Source organism: Rana temporaria, chromosome 3 (assembly GCF_905171775.1).
Source record: "Rana temporaria chromosome 3, aRanTem1.1, whole genome shotgun sequence".
In the NCBI taxonomy this organism is placed as follows: domain Eukaryota; kingdom Metazoa; phylum Chordata; class Amphibia; order Anura; family Ranidae; genus Rana; species Rana temporaria.
The window spans coordinates 165,190,470-165,206,230 of record NC_053491.1 but is presented as its reverse complement, the minus strand read 5'-3'; the positions used below and the strand labels follow the sequence as shown (position 1 = coordinate 165,206,230).

The 15,761-nt window shown below is 45.2% G+C and overlaps 1 protein-coding gene across 1 annotated transcript in view; it reads left to right on the top strand.

Annotated features, from left to right (window-relative positions):
* The window catches only part of CFTR (CF transmembrane conductance regulator), a 208,500-nt gene that overhangs the window by 135,577 nt on the left and 57,162 nt on the right, over window positions 1–15,761 (top strand). The window contains 3 exon segments of the mRNA XM_040343760.1: window positions 3,622–3,716; window positions 7,141–7,227; window positions 9,715–10,447. Of these exon segments, the coding sequence (XP_040199694.1) occupies window positions 3,622–3,716; window positions 7,141–7,227; window positions 9,715–10,447 (915 nt within the window).

Below are 15,761 nucleotides of genomic sequence, written 5' to 3'. Positions count from 1 at the left end.
GCTGTTTGATCCTGTCTTCTCTTATGCTCCCCTCCCTCCACTGTTCCCAACCCATCTCTTGATAGAACAGAAGCTAGGGGACAAGCTGCACCTGCTCAGTTTGGTGTATATTGCTAGAGAGCATTTTTTTTCATCAGGCGAGTGCATGTGATCAGCGCAGGGCCAAGGGTCAGGGGTCATCCAGCCTTAAAGGACAATCAGGGGAGAATGAAAACTCCTCCTACAAGCTTTAACCGTACACCAATAGAAGTCAAAAGACTGCTCTAACTGCTGATGTATTGATGTAGCGCTGTGCCGGCTGCAGTTCTTCTCCTCTCTTTCTCTTCTCACAGGATGTTCATGCAGCAGTGCGGGCCATTGTCTCCTGCTGCTGTCAGACAAATCCTGTGAAAAGAGGGTTGGAGGCTTGGCCAAGCTGCATTGTGTGTGTTTATAGACACACACAGCTTGGCTTGGGATCACAATATCCCCACTGGTGGAATCATCCATCTTCACCCCTCTTCCTTCCGGGGCCATGGACTCCGGCTCTGCGACCGGCTGGAGTCGCATGACATCATTCTCACGCATGCGTGCGGGAGACGATGGTCACGGCACGGACCCTATAGAAACTTCACACTCGTGCCCTTTCTAAAGTGCGCATGCGCCGATGATGTCGGCTCAAGCGTATATGGTAAATATCTCCTAATCTGTGCAGGTTTAGGAGATATTTCCAGTACCTACAGGTAAGCCTTATTATAGGCTTACCTGTAGGTGAAAGTGGTCTGTAAGGGTTTACAACCACTTTAACCTTGTATGGTATGTTGAGAACGGTGAAGAGTGACTGTAGGAGGTCACAGCTTACAGAGCAGGCTGCAAGTGACCAGTCACAGTGCTCTAGGGACCCCGCTGAAGCCAAGAGTAAAGTAAGCTTTTTTTCCCTTTCTGTGCACACATCTGGACACATTCTAATTTTGGTTGAAGGAGCCAGGCCAAAAATTGTCATCTGAACAGTGCCTGCAAGCAATCAGCTGCAGGCACTGTTCAGGTGTTCTGACAGCTGGTGTTAGCTATACAGTAATTCGACAGGAGCATTTTGTCCAACCACATCAGGGGTCTAAAACTGGCGGCCCTCTAGCTGTTGCAAAACTACGAGTCCCATGAGGCATTCCAAGGCTGACAGTTACAAGCGTAACTCCCTCAGGCAGCAGCATGATGGGACTTGTAGTTCTGCAACAGCTGGAGGGCCACCAGTTTGAGACCCATGATCTACATGTTAACTATGTGTTAACCACTTGCCCACTGGGCACTTAAACCCCCTTCCTAACCAGACCAATTTTCAGCTTTCAGTGCTCTCACATTTTGAATGACAATTACTCAGTCATGCAACACTGTACCCATATGACATTTTTGTCCTTTTTTTTCTGCCAAAATTTATACTACTACAGATCTTTGGTAAAAATAACACAAATAAGTACATATGATTTGGTATTTGTGAACGTTATAGAGTCTTCAAGCTATGGTGCCAATCATTGAAAATTTATCACACCTGATGTACTGACGGCCTAGCTCAATTCTTGAGACACTAACAAGCCAGGACATTACAAATACCCTTCACATGACCCCTTTTTGGAAAGTAGACATTCCAAGGTATTCAGTAAAGCCTCGTACACACGGCCGGACCGTTTTCAGTGGACATGTCCGCCCGGAGATTTCTGTCTGATGGTTGTACACACCATCAAACCGAAATCCTTGCGTACACGATACGCGGTGACGTGGCAGTGCCGTCGCCGCGACGATGACACGGCGACGTGCGTGGCCTTGGAAGTTCTATGCTTCCACGCATGCGTCGAATCACTTTGACGCATGCGAGGGATGGCGGCCGAACGGACCTGTCCGGTGAGTCTGTACAGACGACCGAACATGTCCGACGGACAGGCTTCCAGCGGACATGTTTCTTCTTCCGATCCACCGGAAAATTGTCCGGTCGGACGTACAGACGACTGAACATGTCCGCTGAAACTGGTCAGCGGACCAGTTTCAGCGGACATGTTCGGTCGTGTGTACGGGGCCTAAGATGCATGGTGAATTTTTTAAAGTTGTAATTATTTCCCACAATTCTTTGCAAAATGAAGATTTTTTTCACAACAGGTTATTTCTCAGACATATTATATGCATACTTGCAACTACACTCCAAAACACATTCTGCTACTCCTCCTTAGTATGGCGATACCACATGTGTGCAACTTTTACACAGCCTGGCCACATACAGAGGCCCCACATGCAAGGAGCACCTTCAGGTGTCTTAGGCACATAAATTACACATTTAATTTCTTGACTACCTCTTACACTTTTGAAGGCTCTGGAGCACCAGGACAATGAATAGGCACAACAAATTAGCACATTTTGGAAAGTAAACACCCCAACGTATAATCTATGAGGCATAATGAGTCTTTTGAATATGTAATTTTTTTCCACAAGTTTGTGGAAAATGTGGAAAGAAAATGAAAAATATTTTTTTTTTACACAAAGTTGTCCATGTATAATATATTTCTAACACATAGCACATCACACACTGTGCCGATAGGTGCAAGGACAGGGGAGGAGCTGGACCGGACATGCTCCGGTTTGTTGACAACTGATTGCTCCATCATTGGACAGAGCCATCATGTGGTAAAGGGCCGCTGTCATTGGCCCTTTTCCCCGTTCCATGACGCGTTGGGGCCGGAGGACCCAACCATCACGGACACTCCCGGGGTGCGCGTGAGAGCGATTCTGGGAGGACATAATTGTACACCCTCCCTGAGTTATCTGACCGTGCTGTAGTCATCATTCGGCTATGGCCCGGTCGGTAAGTGGTTAATGTATAGCCAGATGTATACTTTATACTTATGTTGCGATTGTTAATTTGTTTGATGCGGACACATATTTCATAATTGTCAATGTATAAACCAGAGTTAAAGGGGTTGATTTACTAAAACTGGAGAGTGCAAAATCTGGTGCAGTCTTGCATATTAGCCACTCAGCTTCCAACTTCAGCTTGTTCAATTAAAGGAGTTGTAAAGTCAGAAGGTTTTTTATCTTGATGCATTCTATGTGCAAAAAACCTTCTGTGTGCAGCAGCTGCCCCAGCACTCCCTACTACCGGTACGTACCTGAGCCCCATCTCTCTCAAATGATGTCCACAAGTACCTCAGATGTCCAGGACTCTCCTTCTGACTGGCTGAGACACAGTCAATCAAAGTCAGTTAGCCAATCAGCATAGAGAGGGGGCGGGCCGAATCAGGGCTCTGTGTCTGAATTGACACACCAAGCTGTGACTCGGCTCCGGTGCCCCCATAGCAAGCTGCTTGCTGTGGGGGCCCTCGATAGGAGGAAGGGGCCAGGGAAGTTGAAGAAGTACCGGAGAATAGGAGGATCTGGGCTGCTCTGTGCAAAACCACTGCACAGAGCAGATAAGTATAACATGTTATTTTTAGTGAAAAAAAAGAGACTTTACAATCGCTTTAAGCTTTGACAAAAATCATGGAAGCTGAATGGTTTCTATGTAGAGCTGCACCAGATTTTTCACTCTCCAGTTTTAGTAAATTAACCCCATAGTGTACTTATTTTTTCACCATTGCTGCATGTCTGTTCATTTTACAGGACATTGAAAAGTTTACAGAGAAAGACAATACTGTTCTAGGGGAAGGAGGGATCACCCTGAGCGGAGGACAGCGGGCACGAATCTCTCTAGCAAGGTACAGGTTTTTTATTTTAAGAGCCTCCCAAAGCATATCTAATAACATCATTACTTTGCTGTACTCGTTGAATAAATGTCACATTGTAAATCCAGTTTAGGAATTAAATGACTTCCTGCAGTGTTGATAATCCCCCAGCGTACATAATTTCTAATAACAGACGGCAGTCATTTAAAAAGGTCGTTTTGATATTATAGTGCATGCTTGTAATACAGAATTGTTTTAGAGAATAGAAATAAGCAAAAAAGTTGTTGTTTTAGAAGGATTTGATGTAAAGAAATGGGCCGTGAAACAGCAGAACATTTAGGACAGGTTTATAAGTCGGATAACAGGATTAACTTTTAGCCTTTACAGTTATGTGGAACTGTTACATGAACAAGGAGGAAAAAGTGCACACCCATAGTTCTCATATACCAGGGAAAAATTTGCAGTAGACATCAGAGTCTGTTTTTTTTCATGATGGTAAAATTTGAAGTAGGATGTCAGAAGGCTGTCTTTTTATCATGAACATGAATGACTGAATAGAGGGTGTATTGCTATGGAGCTGAGAGGTAGCTTAAAAATATGCTCAGAACCTACTATGCAGTGCACCTGTGCCCAGATCATGCACATCAAAGTATTTACAAATTCTGAACAAGCAGGAAAAACACTTTAAACCATTTATGACTGCTAGATGTATATGTGCGGTGGCAGGATGGGTGAGCTTAAAGGATCACTAAAGGATTTTTTTTTTTAGCTAAATAGCTTCCTTTACCTTACTGCAGTACTAGTTTCATGTCCTTATTGTTCGTTTTTGCTTTGATGTTGCTGTAAAACTGCTCTGATCTCCACACTTCCTGGTTGCCTGGCTCCTTATAACCATCATACTGGGAGCTTTTCACGATGGTCTAGCTGTCATTACTGTGTGTCTAAAACTTAACAGAACCAATCAGATTCATTTTAAAAACAAAACACTGCCCTGGATTTGTTTGTTTTTGTTCTATGGGTCTCTTTACTTCACATAAACATGAAACCAGTTTAAAAACGAAAGTGAAACTACAGGCACATTATATGATTGAATTTAATCAATTTTTAATCATTTTTAAAAGGAATCAGTTAACTTTTATGTCTCTATACCCTGTAAACAGTCATTTCAGCAAAAAACCCTTTAATGCCCAGCTATGGTATATATGTGTCATTGTGTAGTTCTAGGGAGCACTCTATCAGTGCCCTCAGAACAGTGACAGAGCTACAACCTACTAATGATCAGGGGCTGGTAGAATGAGCTCCTGATGATGTCAGCATTGTGCCCAGTGATCACAGTGCAAAAAGATTGGGAGCCCCTCCTTCTGGCCCCAGGCATTATTGTCCATTTCAAGTGGTTGTAAACCCAAGAAAAAACAAACAAACTGCAAGACAAAGGCATAATGAGCTAGTATGCATAGCATACTAGCTTATTATGAAATACTTAGATCAAAGCCCCTAGAGTTATTTTGTGGGCTCCGGCGCTGTGATTGGCCAGAGCCTCGATGACGTCACTCCCGCGCATAAGCCGTTTCTTCAGAGCGCTTGTGCAAAAAGCATCGACACATGCTGATACAGTGAATATCTCCTTAATGTTCACGGTACCTACAGGGAAGCCTTATTATAGGCTTTCCTGTAGGTAAAAGTGGTGTGTAAGGGTTTAAAATCACTTTAAAGCACCTGTTCAGGCCAACGTAAAGGAATTAAAACAGATCTTGGCAGGCTACTATGCCTCTAGTGTTAACAGTGACCAGGTGTTTGTAAGGTGTTAGAAACCACTAAGGCCCAGTTCACTTTGAGAGCACATGTCGCATGACGTATAAACACCAATGTTTCCCAATGAGAGCCATCCTAACTGGTCTGACTTGTGTCGGTCCAACTTTGGAAAAGGTTCTTGCACTAATTTGGTCCGTCTTCTGTCCGATTTCAGCCCATATAATTGAATGGAAGTTGCATTCAAGTTGGATCCTCATCTTAATTGATGTGATTTGGATCCCACTTTACAGAAAGATTACACAGGCATTCCCTAAAGTTGCTTCTAAATTGCATTGAGTTTGCGTCAAATTTACATCGAAGTCACGCCAAAGTCGCCTGGCAAAGTCACGCGACTTTCATGTCAGAGCAGTGTGAACCCGGCCTAAAAGACTAAGGTAAGTAAGCCATACGCAGTTCGAATTATATTGGTACATTTTCCCTACCTATATACTGTTTAAATCTCGACTGGTTCCTGCTTCGAACCATGTATGGGCAGGCTGAATGTACCAAGTTAATCGATCGATCAACTTGATTAATGCCGGGTTTTACCTGTGATTATCGGTAGCGGCTAGCAATAATCACTATCTTCTTCCGGCAGGGACGGTTTCCCTTGCCCCCCCGCCGGGAAAAAGCAATGACCTGGCACGGGGAATTCCCACACCAACACTGTCTGTGTTGATAGGGGAATCGAGCGAATTCCAAGGAAAGAAATTTGCTCCGTGTATGGCCAGCCTAAAAGCTTTGTTGTGCTCTTTGAAGATCTTAGAGAACTATTAACTTCACATTAAAAGCAGCTAGAGAGGTTAGCGATGTTTTTTTAAAGCTTTTGTAATGCCTTTAGGAACATGGAAATAATTGAATGTCCACGGTAGGGCCAAATGTGCACTTTATGGGAAATCTTATTTTTTATTTCCCCCAAGATGGGTCAGCCAGGCTTGTCTGTTTTGATGTTTTATAGAGTATATAGAGATTGTTGCAAAAGCTGATCAGCTCAGACAACAGTCATCTTATGGTTAGGTGACCTTGTAAACTCCCTTACTTGCAGCCATGAGTCTAACCAATAAAACATTCATAAGTGGAAAGTGGACGATTTTTTGTTTTTTGTTTTTTGTTTTTAAGGTTATAGAAAATACAGAACATTTTATTGATTGAAAAAGGAAGGGGCTACATGTAATTTCTCAATGGAAGTAGCAGGTTTACATCATAGCATTACCACAAAAGATTTCTTCTTCCACTGTAAGGCCTGGCAGTAGGACTTAAGAATATTTTTCACAGGTGTATACTGTATATTCAAGTGTTAGAAACCATTTTTTAAAACATTTGAAGTTGATATGGAATGAATAACAGGTTTTAAAGGATAGGAGTAGCTTGTGGAAAGAAGGAGAGGGCCATGACATTAAATACCAAAACTGTGTAATATAAGGACCAACCTAAGCAATCAATTGAATTAAAATGCAATCCGGCAGGCAGTAAAGCTTACACTTGCCATTTCACAAAGGTCAGGAACTCTATAAAGTTTCTGACATTAGGCACTTTATATATTATTTGATATGAAAATGATATGGCATGGTGCCCACAGATGTCCCTGGTATACCCCTGTTTTATGTTAGTGCATATAGTCCTGGTAAATGTTTTACCTATCAATTTCTATTTGTGGTTTCTTTAGAGCCGTGTACAAAGATGCTGACCTCTACCTACTGGATTCTCCATTTAGTTACCTTGATTTGTTTACAGAGAAAGAGATATTTGAAAGGTATGTACCCAAATCATTCACTGCTTTTTGTATGTAGCACTACCCCCGAAGGAGCTGCTGGTTTAGATTTGTGCCTGCCGATACCTTACTGTTCCATACGCTCGTTTCAAGGGTTCTCCTTGAAGACTTGTCCATAAGAATTTCTGCACCAAACACAAAGTCTCTTTCAAGGGTTTTATTAAACAAAGTTCTCCAACAGAGGGCTAGAGCAACCACCAGATAGGCCTACTCTCACTGGCCTAGCAGCTGGTGTGAATCTCGTCACAATCTCTGCCACAGACTTGATAAGTGTCGTCAGGCCGTCCCACGATCTTCTGCCACAAGATCGTGTAACCAACTGCACACTTGGTATAGTTCCAACAAAAGTTACACAACTCATGGTGCCAAGAATCTTTCAGCTGGACCGGCAGCACAGTGAGGCAGATCCGCCAGAGTACGTTCATCAATTGAATCCCATTGGTTCAGCTTCCTTCCGTAGAAAAGGTAGCAAAGGACCATCCCTGGATCAGTAGGCCCCAGCAACTCCTGGGACTACTCTCAGTTGCTAGGCCTCGGGCCAGCCGACCCTGAGGCTACAAAACAGCTCACACATTCCTAAGGCCAGAAGGGCATCTGTCCCTTAAGTACCCCTCCCCAGAATGCACAGCAGGTTGATCACGCCCCCTGAGCCACTTCTGAGAGAGAGATACCCAATACATTCAGCCTGTTGCCTTTCCAACCTTGACCTGCGGTGACAGCGACACCCACCATCAGGGGGAAACTTGTGCAACCCAGCTGAACTAAACAGAACCAACAATTTAGAATAGTTATTCTGAGCCAAACTACTGCTCAGACAACTATAATTTAACACATAGCGCCTACTCAATGGGAGCAAGGCGCTACATTATTGCAGAGAAATAAAAAGGCAATATATTTTTGATCACTTATGTTCATCAACTGTAGTGTTTTTTGCTAATCCCTTAGGGACAGACAGTTACCAAAGTGCAGGAAGTGTCAATGAACTATGAGAGCGTTCATCAGTGCCCTCGCTATCTGCCATGGTCGTAGATATGACTTATAATTCATTCATTCACAGATTACTGTGAATAAATAACATGGCTGTGCGGGTGGAGTCCCCACCCTGTTTTTAAATTGTGCGGGTGCTGAAAGAGGATCCCCCTGCCCACTGTCACAATGGCAGATCAGTGGGGTGGAGCGGGGCTGCTTCATTAGTATCATGTTACACCCTAAATACGTGTATGTAAAGATTCTAAGCATCTTAAATCTATAAATTGTGAAACAGAATAATCGAAAATTGTAAATTGTTTGTCACCACAGGGACACACAGGAGACAATTGTATGTCCCATTCACACTTCAACCCAGCCCAGTGCTGCATCACAGCGTGCAGTGGTACAATGCAAACATGCTGTATTTTATCACAGTAAACTGTGCCGAACCACAAAAGAAGAGAGTTGTGTGATGCCCTGAATCACGCACCACACTGCACCCTACTGCAGCCGGCAACCCAGAGTGGCCAGATCAGCGATTCTGCTTTGTAGTGTGAATTCACCTAGTATATGTAGAAATGGTGGAAGCCTCAAACATTTTATCTCAGCTCTAGCTCAGCAGGTATTGCTCCGTCGATCCCTACTGAGCAGGCAGATGACAGGTTTGTCTCCCCACACTGTGCAGGGACCGACCTGTCAGAGCGCCACTCTCCCCTATGGGGGATCGAATTACGACAGAGTAGAGTCCGCGGTCACCCGATCCGATCCGCCAGACGGATGGAAATGTAGGGTTTTCTTCCGTCACACTTTGGCGGAGCGGGTCGGATGTCAGCGGGCATGTGACCGCTGATATCCGTGGCTCCATAGAGGAGCACGGAGCACCCATTCAGGTCAGCCTAAAAAAACTGGCAGGTGGACCTAAACGGTCCGCCCGTATAAAAGGGCAGATGACAGGTCGGTCTCTGCACACTGTGGCGCTCTCCCCTATGGGGGATTGGATGACGACGGACCGTAGAGTCCGTTGTCATCCGATCCGCCAGACGGATTGAAAAGTAGGGTTTTCCTCCGTCACACTTTGGCGGATCCGAGCGGGTAAGATCACCGCTGACATCCGTGGCTCCATAGAGGTGCACGGAGCGCCCGTTCAGGTTTGCCTAAAAAACTGACAGGCGGACCTGAACAGTCTGCCCATGTGAAAGGGCCCTATCTGTGGCCAGGTCCTGGACACACATTTTTGTTATTGATGAGTTTCCTAAATAAAAATCTAGGTCTGAAATCTCTGTAGGCAAATCAAAAGCAGAGTCTCTATGGCCCACATTATTGGCTATGGAAACCCAGGGCAGCCTCGAAAATCTGTGATTTTTTTCATATACTATATATATATATATATATATATATATATATATATATATAATTTTCCTTTTGACATTGACATGCATATTTTCTCTAAAATATGATTTATTTTATGATGATTACTGTATTTTTTTTTTTTTTTCATAGTTGTATTTGCAAGCTTATGGCCAACAAGACCAGGATTCTAGTTACCTCAAAACTGGAACAGCTGAAAAAAGCTGACAAAATACTCATTCTGCATGAAGGTACCTCTTATTTTTATGGAACATTTGCAGAGCTTCAAGAGCAACGTCCAGACTTCAGCTCCCAGCTTATGGGATTTGATGCCTTTGATAACTTCAGTGCAGAACGGAGAAATTCCATATTAACAGAGACATTGAGACGACTCTCCATTGACAGTGAACCTATAGTTGCTAGAAATGAAGCCCGAAATAAGTCCTTTAAACAGGCAGCAGAAATTATTGAGAAGAGGAAAAATTCCATAATAAATTCTCGGAAGTCAAGTAGAAAGTTTTCAATCAAGCAGAAAGCTCAGCCACAAATGGGAGGAATTGAAGAAGAGGCCCCTGCAGAACCAGAAGAAAGAAGACTTTCCTTAGTTCCCGATTCAGAACAAGGGGAAGCCATCCTACCACGGAGTAACATTCTTAATGCGGGTCCAACTTTTCATGGTCGAAGGAGGCAGTCAGTGTTGAACCTAATGACTGGTACATCAGTTTCACAAAGTCAAATTGCTTTTGCAAGAGGGAGTGCTTCTATTAGAAAAATGTCAATGGCCCCCCAATCTGTAATAACACGAGAATTAGATATTTACAGCAGGCGTGCCTCTCAAGAGAGTATCATGGAAATCAGTGAAGAAATTAATGAAGAAGATTTAAAGGTATAAATATGATTTGCGGATTTCTTAAGTTGTCTTATTTTAAAATATTTTTTTACTATGTCCTGAAGATGCCATGCTGGAAAATTCTGATCAAAATACACTTAAGGAAAACTTTTCCATGGTTAAACAATCAGGTTTATCATTTTATTTATTAAGACATAGCAATAATCTGCCAAATCTGCCTGATTAGCTCTGTAATATCAAAAACCATGAAAGTATTGTCTGTGAGTATCAAGTTACATTTTGTACAATGTGAACATGCCCCCATAAAGGGATAGCTTCCAAGCCTGTACATTAAATTATAGGAATAAAAAAAGGAAACTAATTGAGCACCCAGTCACTTTTACATATACAGCTACAGTATACAGTATCTAAAGGCAAAACTTTTTTTTTTTCCCTTGGATAAAATAGAGGGATTTAAACACCTATCAGTTTTAATTGCTGTCTGTGCCCCTTTTTGGGAGATGCACCCTCTTTAATTGTCCTGTTTACCATTGTCATGGAAAGTAAAATAAAATCCTTAACACAAACAGAACTTATCAAAAAAAAAAAAAAAAAAAATCTCCTCAATGGGACACAGATGGCAAAAAAAAAAAACCTGCACATGCTTCATCCAAAATAATTTATCTCTACTTTTATTTAAATCCCCATAAAATCATGGTGGATTAGCATAGACACATCGGCCCAGATTCACAAAGAACTTACGCCGGCGTATCTCTAGATGCGCGGCGTAAGTGTATATATACGCCGCCGTATCTATGCGCCGTACCCACATAACCAGATACGCCTGAAAATAGGCTTCTTCCGACTGACGTAACTTTCCTACACCGGCGTAGCGTGATCGCATATTTACGCTGGACGCATCTGGCGCTCCCATTGATTTTCTATTCAAATATGCAAATGAGGGAGATACAGTGATTCACGAACGTACGTACGCCCGACGCAGGCTAAGTTGTACGTCCGGCCTAAAGTTACCCCTCATTAAGCAGGTGTAACTCAGCAACAGACGTGCACTGGTCAGCTGGAGAGCAGCTGCAGCAGCACCGTTACGGACGAGCTGAGCAACCACACTTGCAGGACAACACATCCGTATGCCAACATGCCAGGGGCAGGGATGGTCATAGCACTACTAGTGTGTTCAGAGGCGCGTAGAAGGAGGGCACAGGAGAGGATATACCGAACGCGCATGAACGTCTTTGGCATGGGGGATTCGGAGGTGTATCGCATCTTCAGATTCAGCACTGATGCCATCCTGGAAATAGCCACAGCCCTGCATGATGACATCACCAGCCAGACAGATCGCTCACATGCAGTTCAGCCACTGGTCAAGGTACTGGCAACACTCCATTTCCTCGCCAGTGGATCATTCCAGCGTACAAGTGGAGTAGTGGCTGGGATGTCACATTCCAGCATGAGCAGATGCGTGCACCAGGTTGTCCCTGCAATCCTCAGATGCATGTCCCACCACATCATCAGACCCACCCATGAGCATCTGCGGCAGAAGGCAAGGCAGGATTTTGTCAGGATTGCAGGATTCCCACGCACCGTGGGGGCCATTGATTGCACCCATTTGGCACTACGGCGCCCCTGTGCCACAGAGCACATATACTGCAATCGTAAGCACTGGCATTCCATCAATGTACAGGTGATAGCCGATGCCCAATGCCTCATATGGCACGTCCGTGCCAAACTCCCAGGGGCCAGCCACGACAGCTACATATACCGTCAAAGCAACATCCCAACGGAATTCGAACAGAACGTGTACGGGGACAGCTGGCTGCTTGGTGAGTGACATGGGAGTCAGGCATGACTGTCCGACCCCATGATGCAGACATCACAAGGGGCACATGCACGGCTAACATCCTCCTGTCTTTTCCCTTCCAGGTGACTCTGCATATGCACTTGGGCCCCATCTCCTGACTCCATTCCGGAATCCCCAAACCAGAGGAGAGAGAAAATACAATGCTGCACACATACGTACCCGTGCAGTGGTGGAACGCACTTTTGGCATCCTGAAGTCCCGTTTCCGATGCCTGCATAAGTCCGGGGGTACCCTGTTGTATTCCCCAAACTTTGTGTGCCAGATCATCGGTGCATGTTGCATGCTGCACAACTACGCCATGAGAAAGGGCCTGGAGATTGACATACGTGATGACCTGACCCCCGAACCACACAGTCCCCCCCTAACCGAGGCTACCCCGTCTGCTGAGGGAAGAGCAGTCAGGAGATGCCTCGTGGTAGGCATCTTTGCACGTTAAACACACACATTCATCATGGCACAAGGAGAATGCACGCATGCACACCACTGTGGTCCCTAGCTCACACACACCACATCCACCTCACATTGGATTAGCCCAAGTCCACCATGCATGATTTGGGAGCAGTAACGCCGCAATGGTGTCGCTGTCCATTCATACCACATTCACACGGTCGCGGGGATAACTTCTCCCCGACGACCCAGGGTGACACCCCTTTGCTGGCAGGAGTGTCACCCCCACATTCACACACCAGACACACTGTAGCCTGCACTCCTCACCGTGTGCAGGAACTACTAAATAAAAATGCTCATGACCTGAGCAAACATAAAAAAAAAACGCTCATGACCTGAGCAAACATAAAAAAAATGCTCATGAATATAAGAAAAAAAATCAATTGCCCTGTCGTGGGCCAAGCCTGGTGCCACGGCTCTGGCTCCTTTATTGTCTAGTGGGAGCCTCGGGTGGGGGGGTGGGGCATCAGGAGAAGGAGCATCCCCTGGTCTATCCCTGGCTGGCTGCCTGCCCTCCAAAGCCACGGCAATGCGGGTGAGTACTGCATTTGTCTCCGCCTGAAACAGCCGCGTCTGCCTCCCCTCCGCCTCGATGGCAGCTGTATTTGCCTGTATGGCCACTGCCAGGGACTTTACCTCTGCCACAAGGTCTGCTGTTGTTGCCTGCAGCTCCCCAAGGCAGGTGACCATCGCAGCACTGTTCCCACTAACATCCTGGAGAGTGTGATTTATGTGGCTTGAGGAGGCCATCTCCACGGCAACAGCACCCATATGGTGGGTCTGGCGGTCCTGTTCCCTCGCTAGATCTTCCAGGGAGGAATTCAGGAACACCCCTTGTCTTCCTCGTAGCCTTCCTGGGGCCAAGAGAGGCTTGGGGCCTTCGATACGGGGAGGCCTTTGAGGGGCTTGACCTGATGGGGTTGGACCCTGAGGGGCTTGACGTGATGGGGGTGGATGTGTGAGAGGGCCCAGCCAAAAGGGAAGAATCCTCCAAATAGAGGCAAGCCTCCTGATTCATATTGACCAACTCCTCCTCAACCACCTCTTGATTTGAGGTGTGGGCACTCCCCTCCACCGCTGACTCCTGGCTTCCCAGGGGGTCAGGCTGAGCCAGATGTTCCGGGGATGATGGCATGGGACGGCCACAGGCAGCAGATGGCCCCGCTCCCTCCAGCACATCTGTGGATGACACAAAACATTCACATGTTGGTGGACCCACACACTTGTCACATGTTCCATTCCACCCCCTCACATGCTACACACCAGATAGGAGATAAAACACACTTACCTGTCCTCAAGGCCTGTTCAAAGGTGTCATAGCCCTCCACTCCCTCCACTTGCTCCCTCTGAAGACACCGGGCAACCACCTGCTCATCAGGAGTGCGCGTAATAGCAGTGGCTGGTCCACCTCCAGTGCCCCTGGCATGCTTCCTCATTGTGGCCAGCTTCTTTCTGACCACACGACGCAGGTCATTGATCTTTTTTAAAATGTCATTGGGGGTCCTTACCTCATTACCAAGGGCATTGACCTGTGTGGTGATCTCAAGCAGGATCTCATCCTTCTTGGCCTTACTGGTTGTGCCACTCTCTGCCCCATGGAGGCAAGCATCGTACCTGGACATGGCCGATATCACAATCACCCTCTCCTGTGGGTAAAAGTTCTTCATCCTCCTCTCCTTCCCAGACGCTAGAGCAGACATGGCTCATAGCAAAAGTACCTACACCACAAACAAACGGGTGTACTTTTGTGCTTGACGGGCGCATGTCTGGGCGTATGTATTTATGCCCTGGGCGTAGGCGGTGGGCCGGCGTATCTCAGGGGTTACGCCGGGCGTAGTTGTGAGCATGCGCAGAGGGGTGCGGGACATACGTCCACGTCATGGCGTATGCGCCGTTCGCTCGGCCCTTCATTTGTATTGGGTCACGCTTCATTTAAATGGATCACGCCCACTTCCTTCCTACTTTGAATTACGCCAGCTTACGCCTACGAATTTACATTACGCCGGTGCAACGTGGGAAGCATTTGCTCTGAGAATACGGTGCTTGCCTCTCTAAGTTACGTCGGCGTAGCGCATATGAGATGCACTACGCCGGCATAAAGATGCACCGATCTCTGTGAATCTGGGCCATCACATCTTCAGCATACTCCTCATTGTCTTAAAGCAGGCCACAGGCAACACATTTTCCTGGGTGCCTGGTTTTGATCAGATAATACGTATAAGGTCATGGAAAAAATAGCTTACATTTCCAGATCTAAATACATTTTCAGACTAGCATCCTTCTTCAACAATAAGTCAGCTTTTGCTGCACTGATTCTTATTAGGTCATCTCTCCTCCCCCCAGCATTTTTTAATATAACAGACCTAAAATGCAACCTGGTGATCTTCACTGTGTAACCTGTACTGTATCCTCATGAGTGGACTGAGCTTTAGTGGGAAAGACAATCATAAGCTTGTCAAGCTATGGCTTTCCATTAAACTGTACAGAGATTTGGGCATGCATATGTTGGGGGGATGTGGAGCAGGAGTAAGAAGACTATGAAAATGTATTGCAGATGGATGGTTACACAGCCATGATAACCATGGGACTGCATTTGTGTATGTTATATTACAAAATGCTGGGGAATGGAGCCATAATAAATATAAATACTTTTTTTTAAATAGTAAATTAAACTGATATTATTATGTATAGGAGGTTATTGTACAGAAAGATAATTTAATAAAATTAAATTTACAACACAGTATATTTTAGATATGGTGCCTCAAATTAAACAAAAGTCAGTGCCCAGTCAACCATTCTCCAAGCAATATGATCAGTTGGGTTTGAAAACCATGTCCATTCACCGTTGTTCTCCTGCATATAAGCTGGTAGTAGATCAAACATTTCTCGTATACTTATTCCTGGCTCCTTCTCTTTCCACAGGTTTGGGCAGCAGAAGTGAACATGAAAAAAAAAAAAAAAAAAAAAAAGAGTTATCCTATACCTGCTAGGCAGAGAGTTGTGGAAATACGTTTTGTTTTGCTGTTGCAAGCCATAAAGATAAAA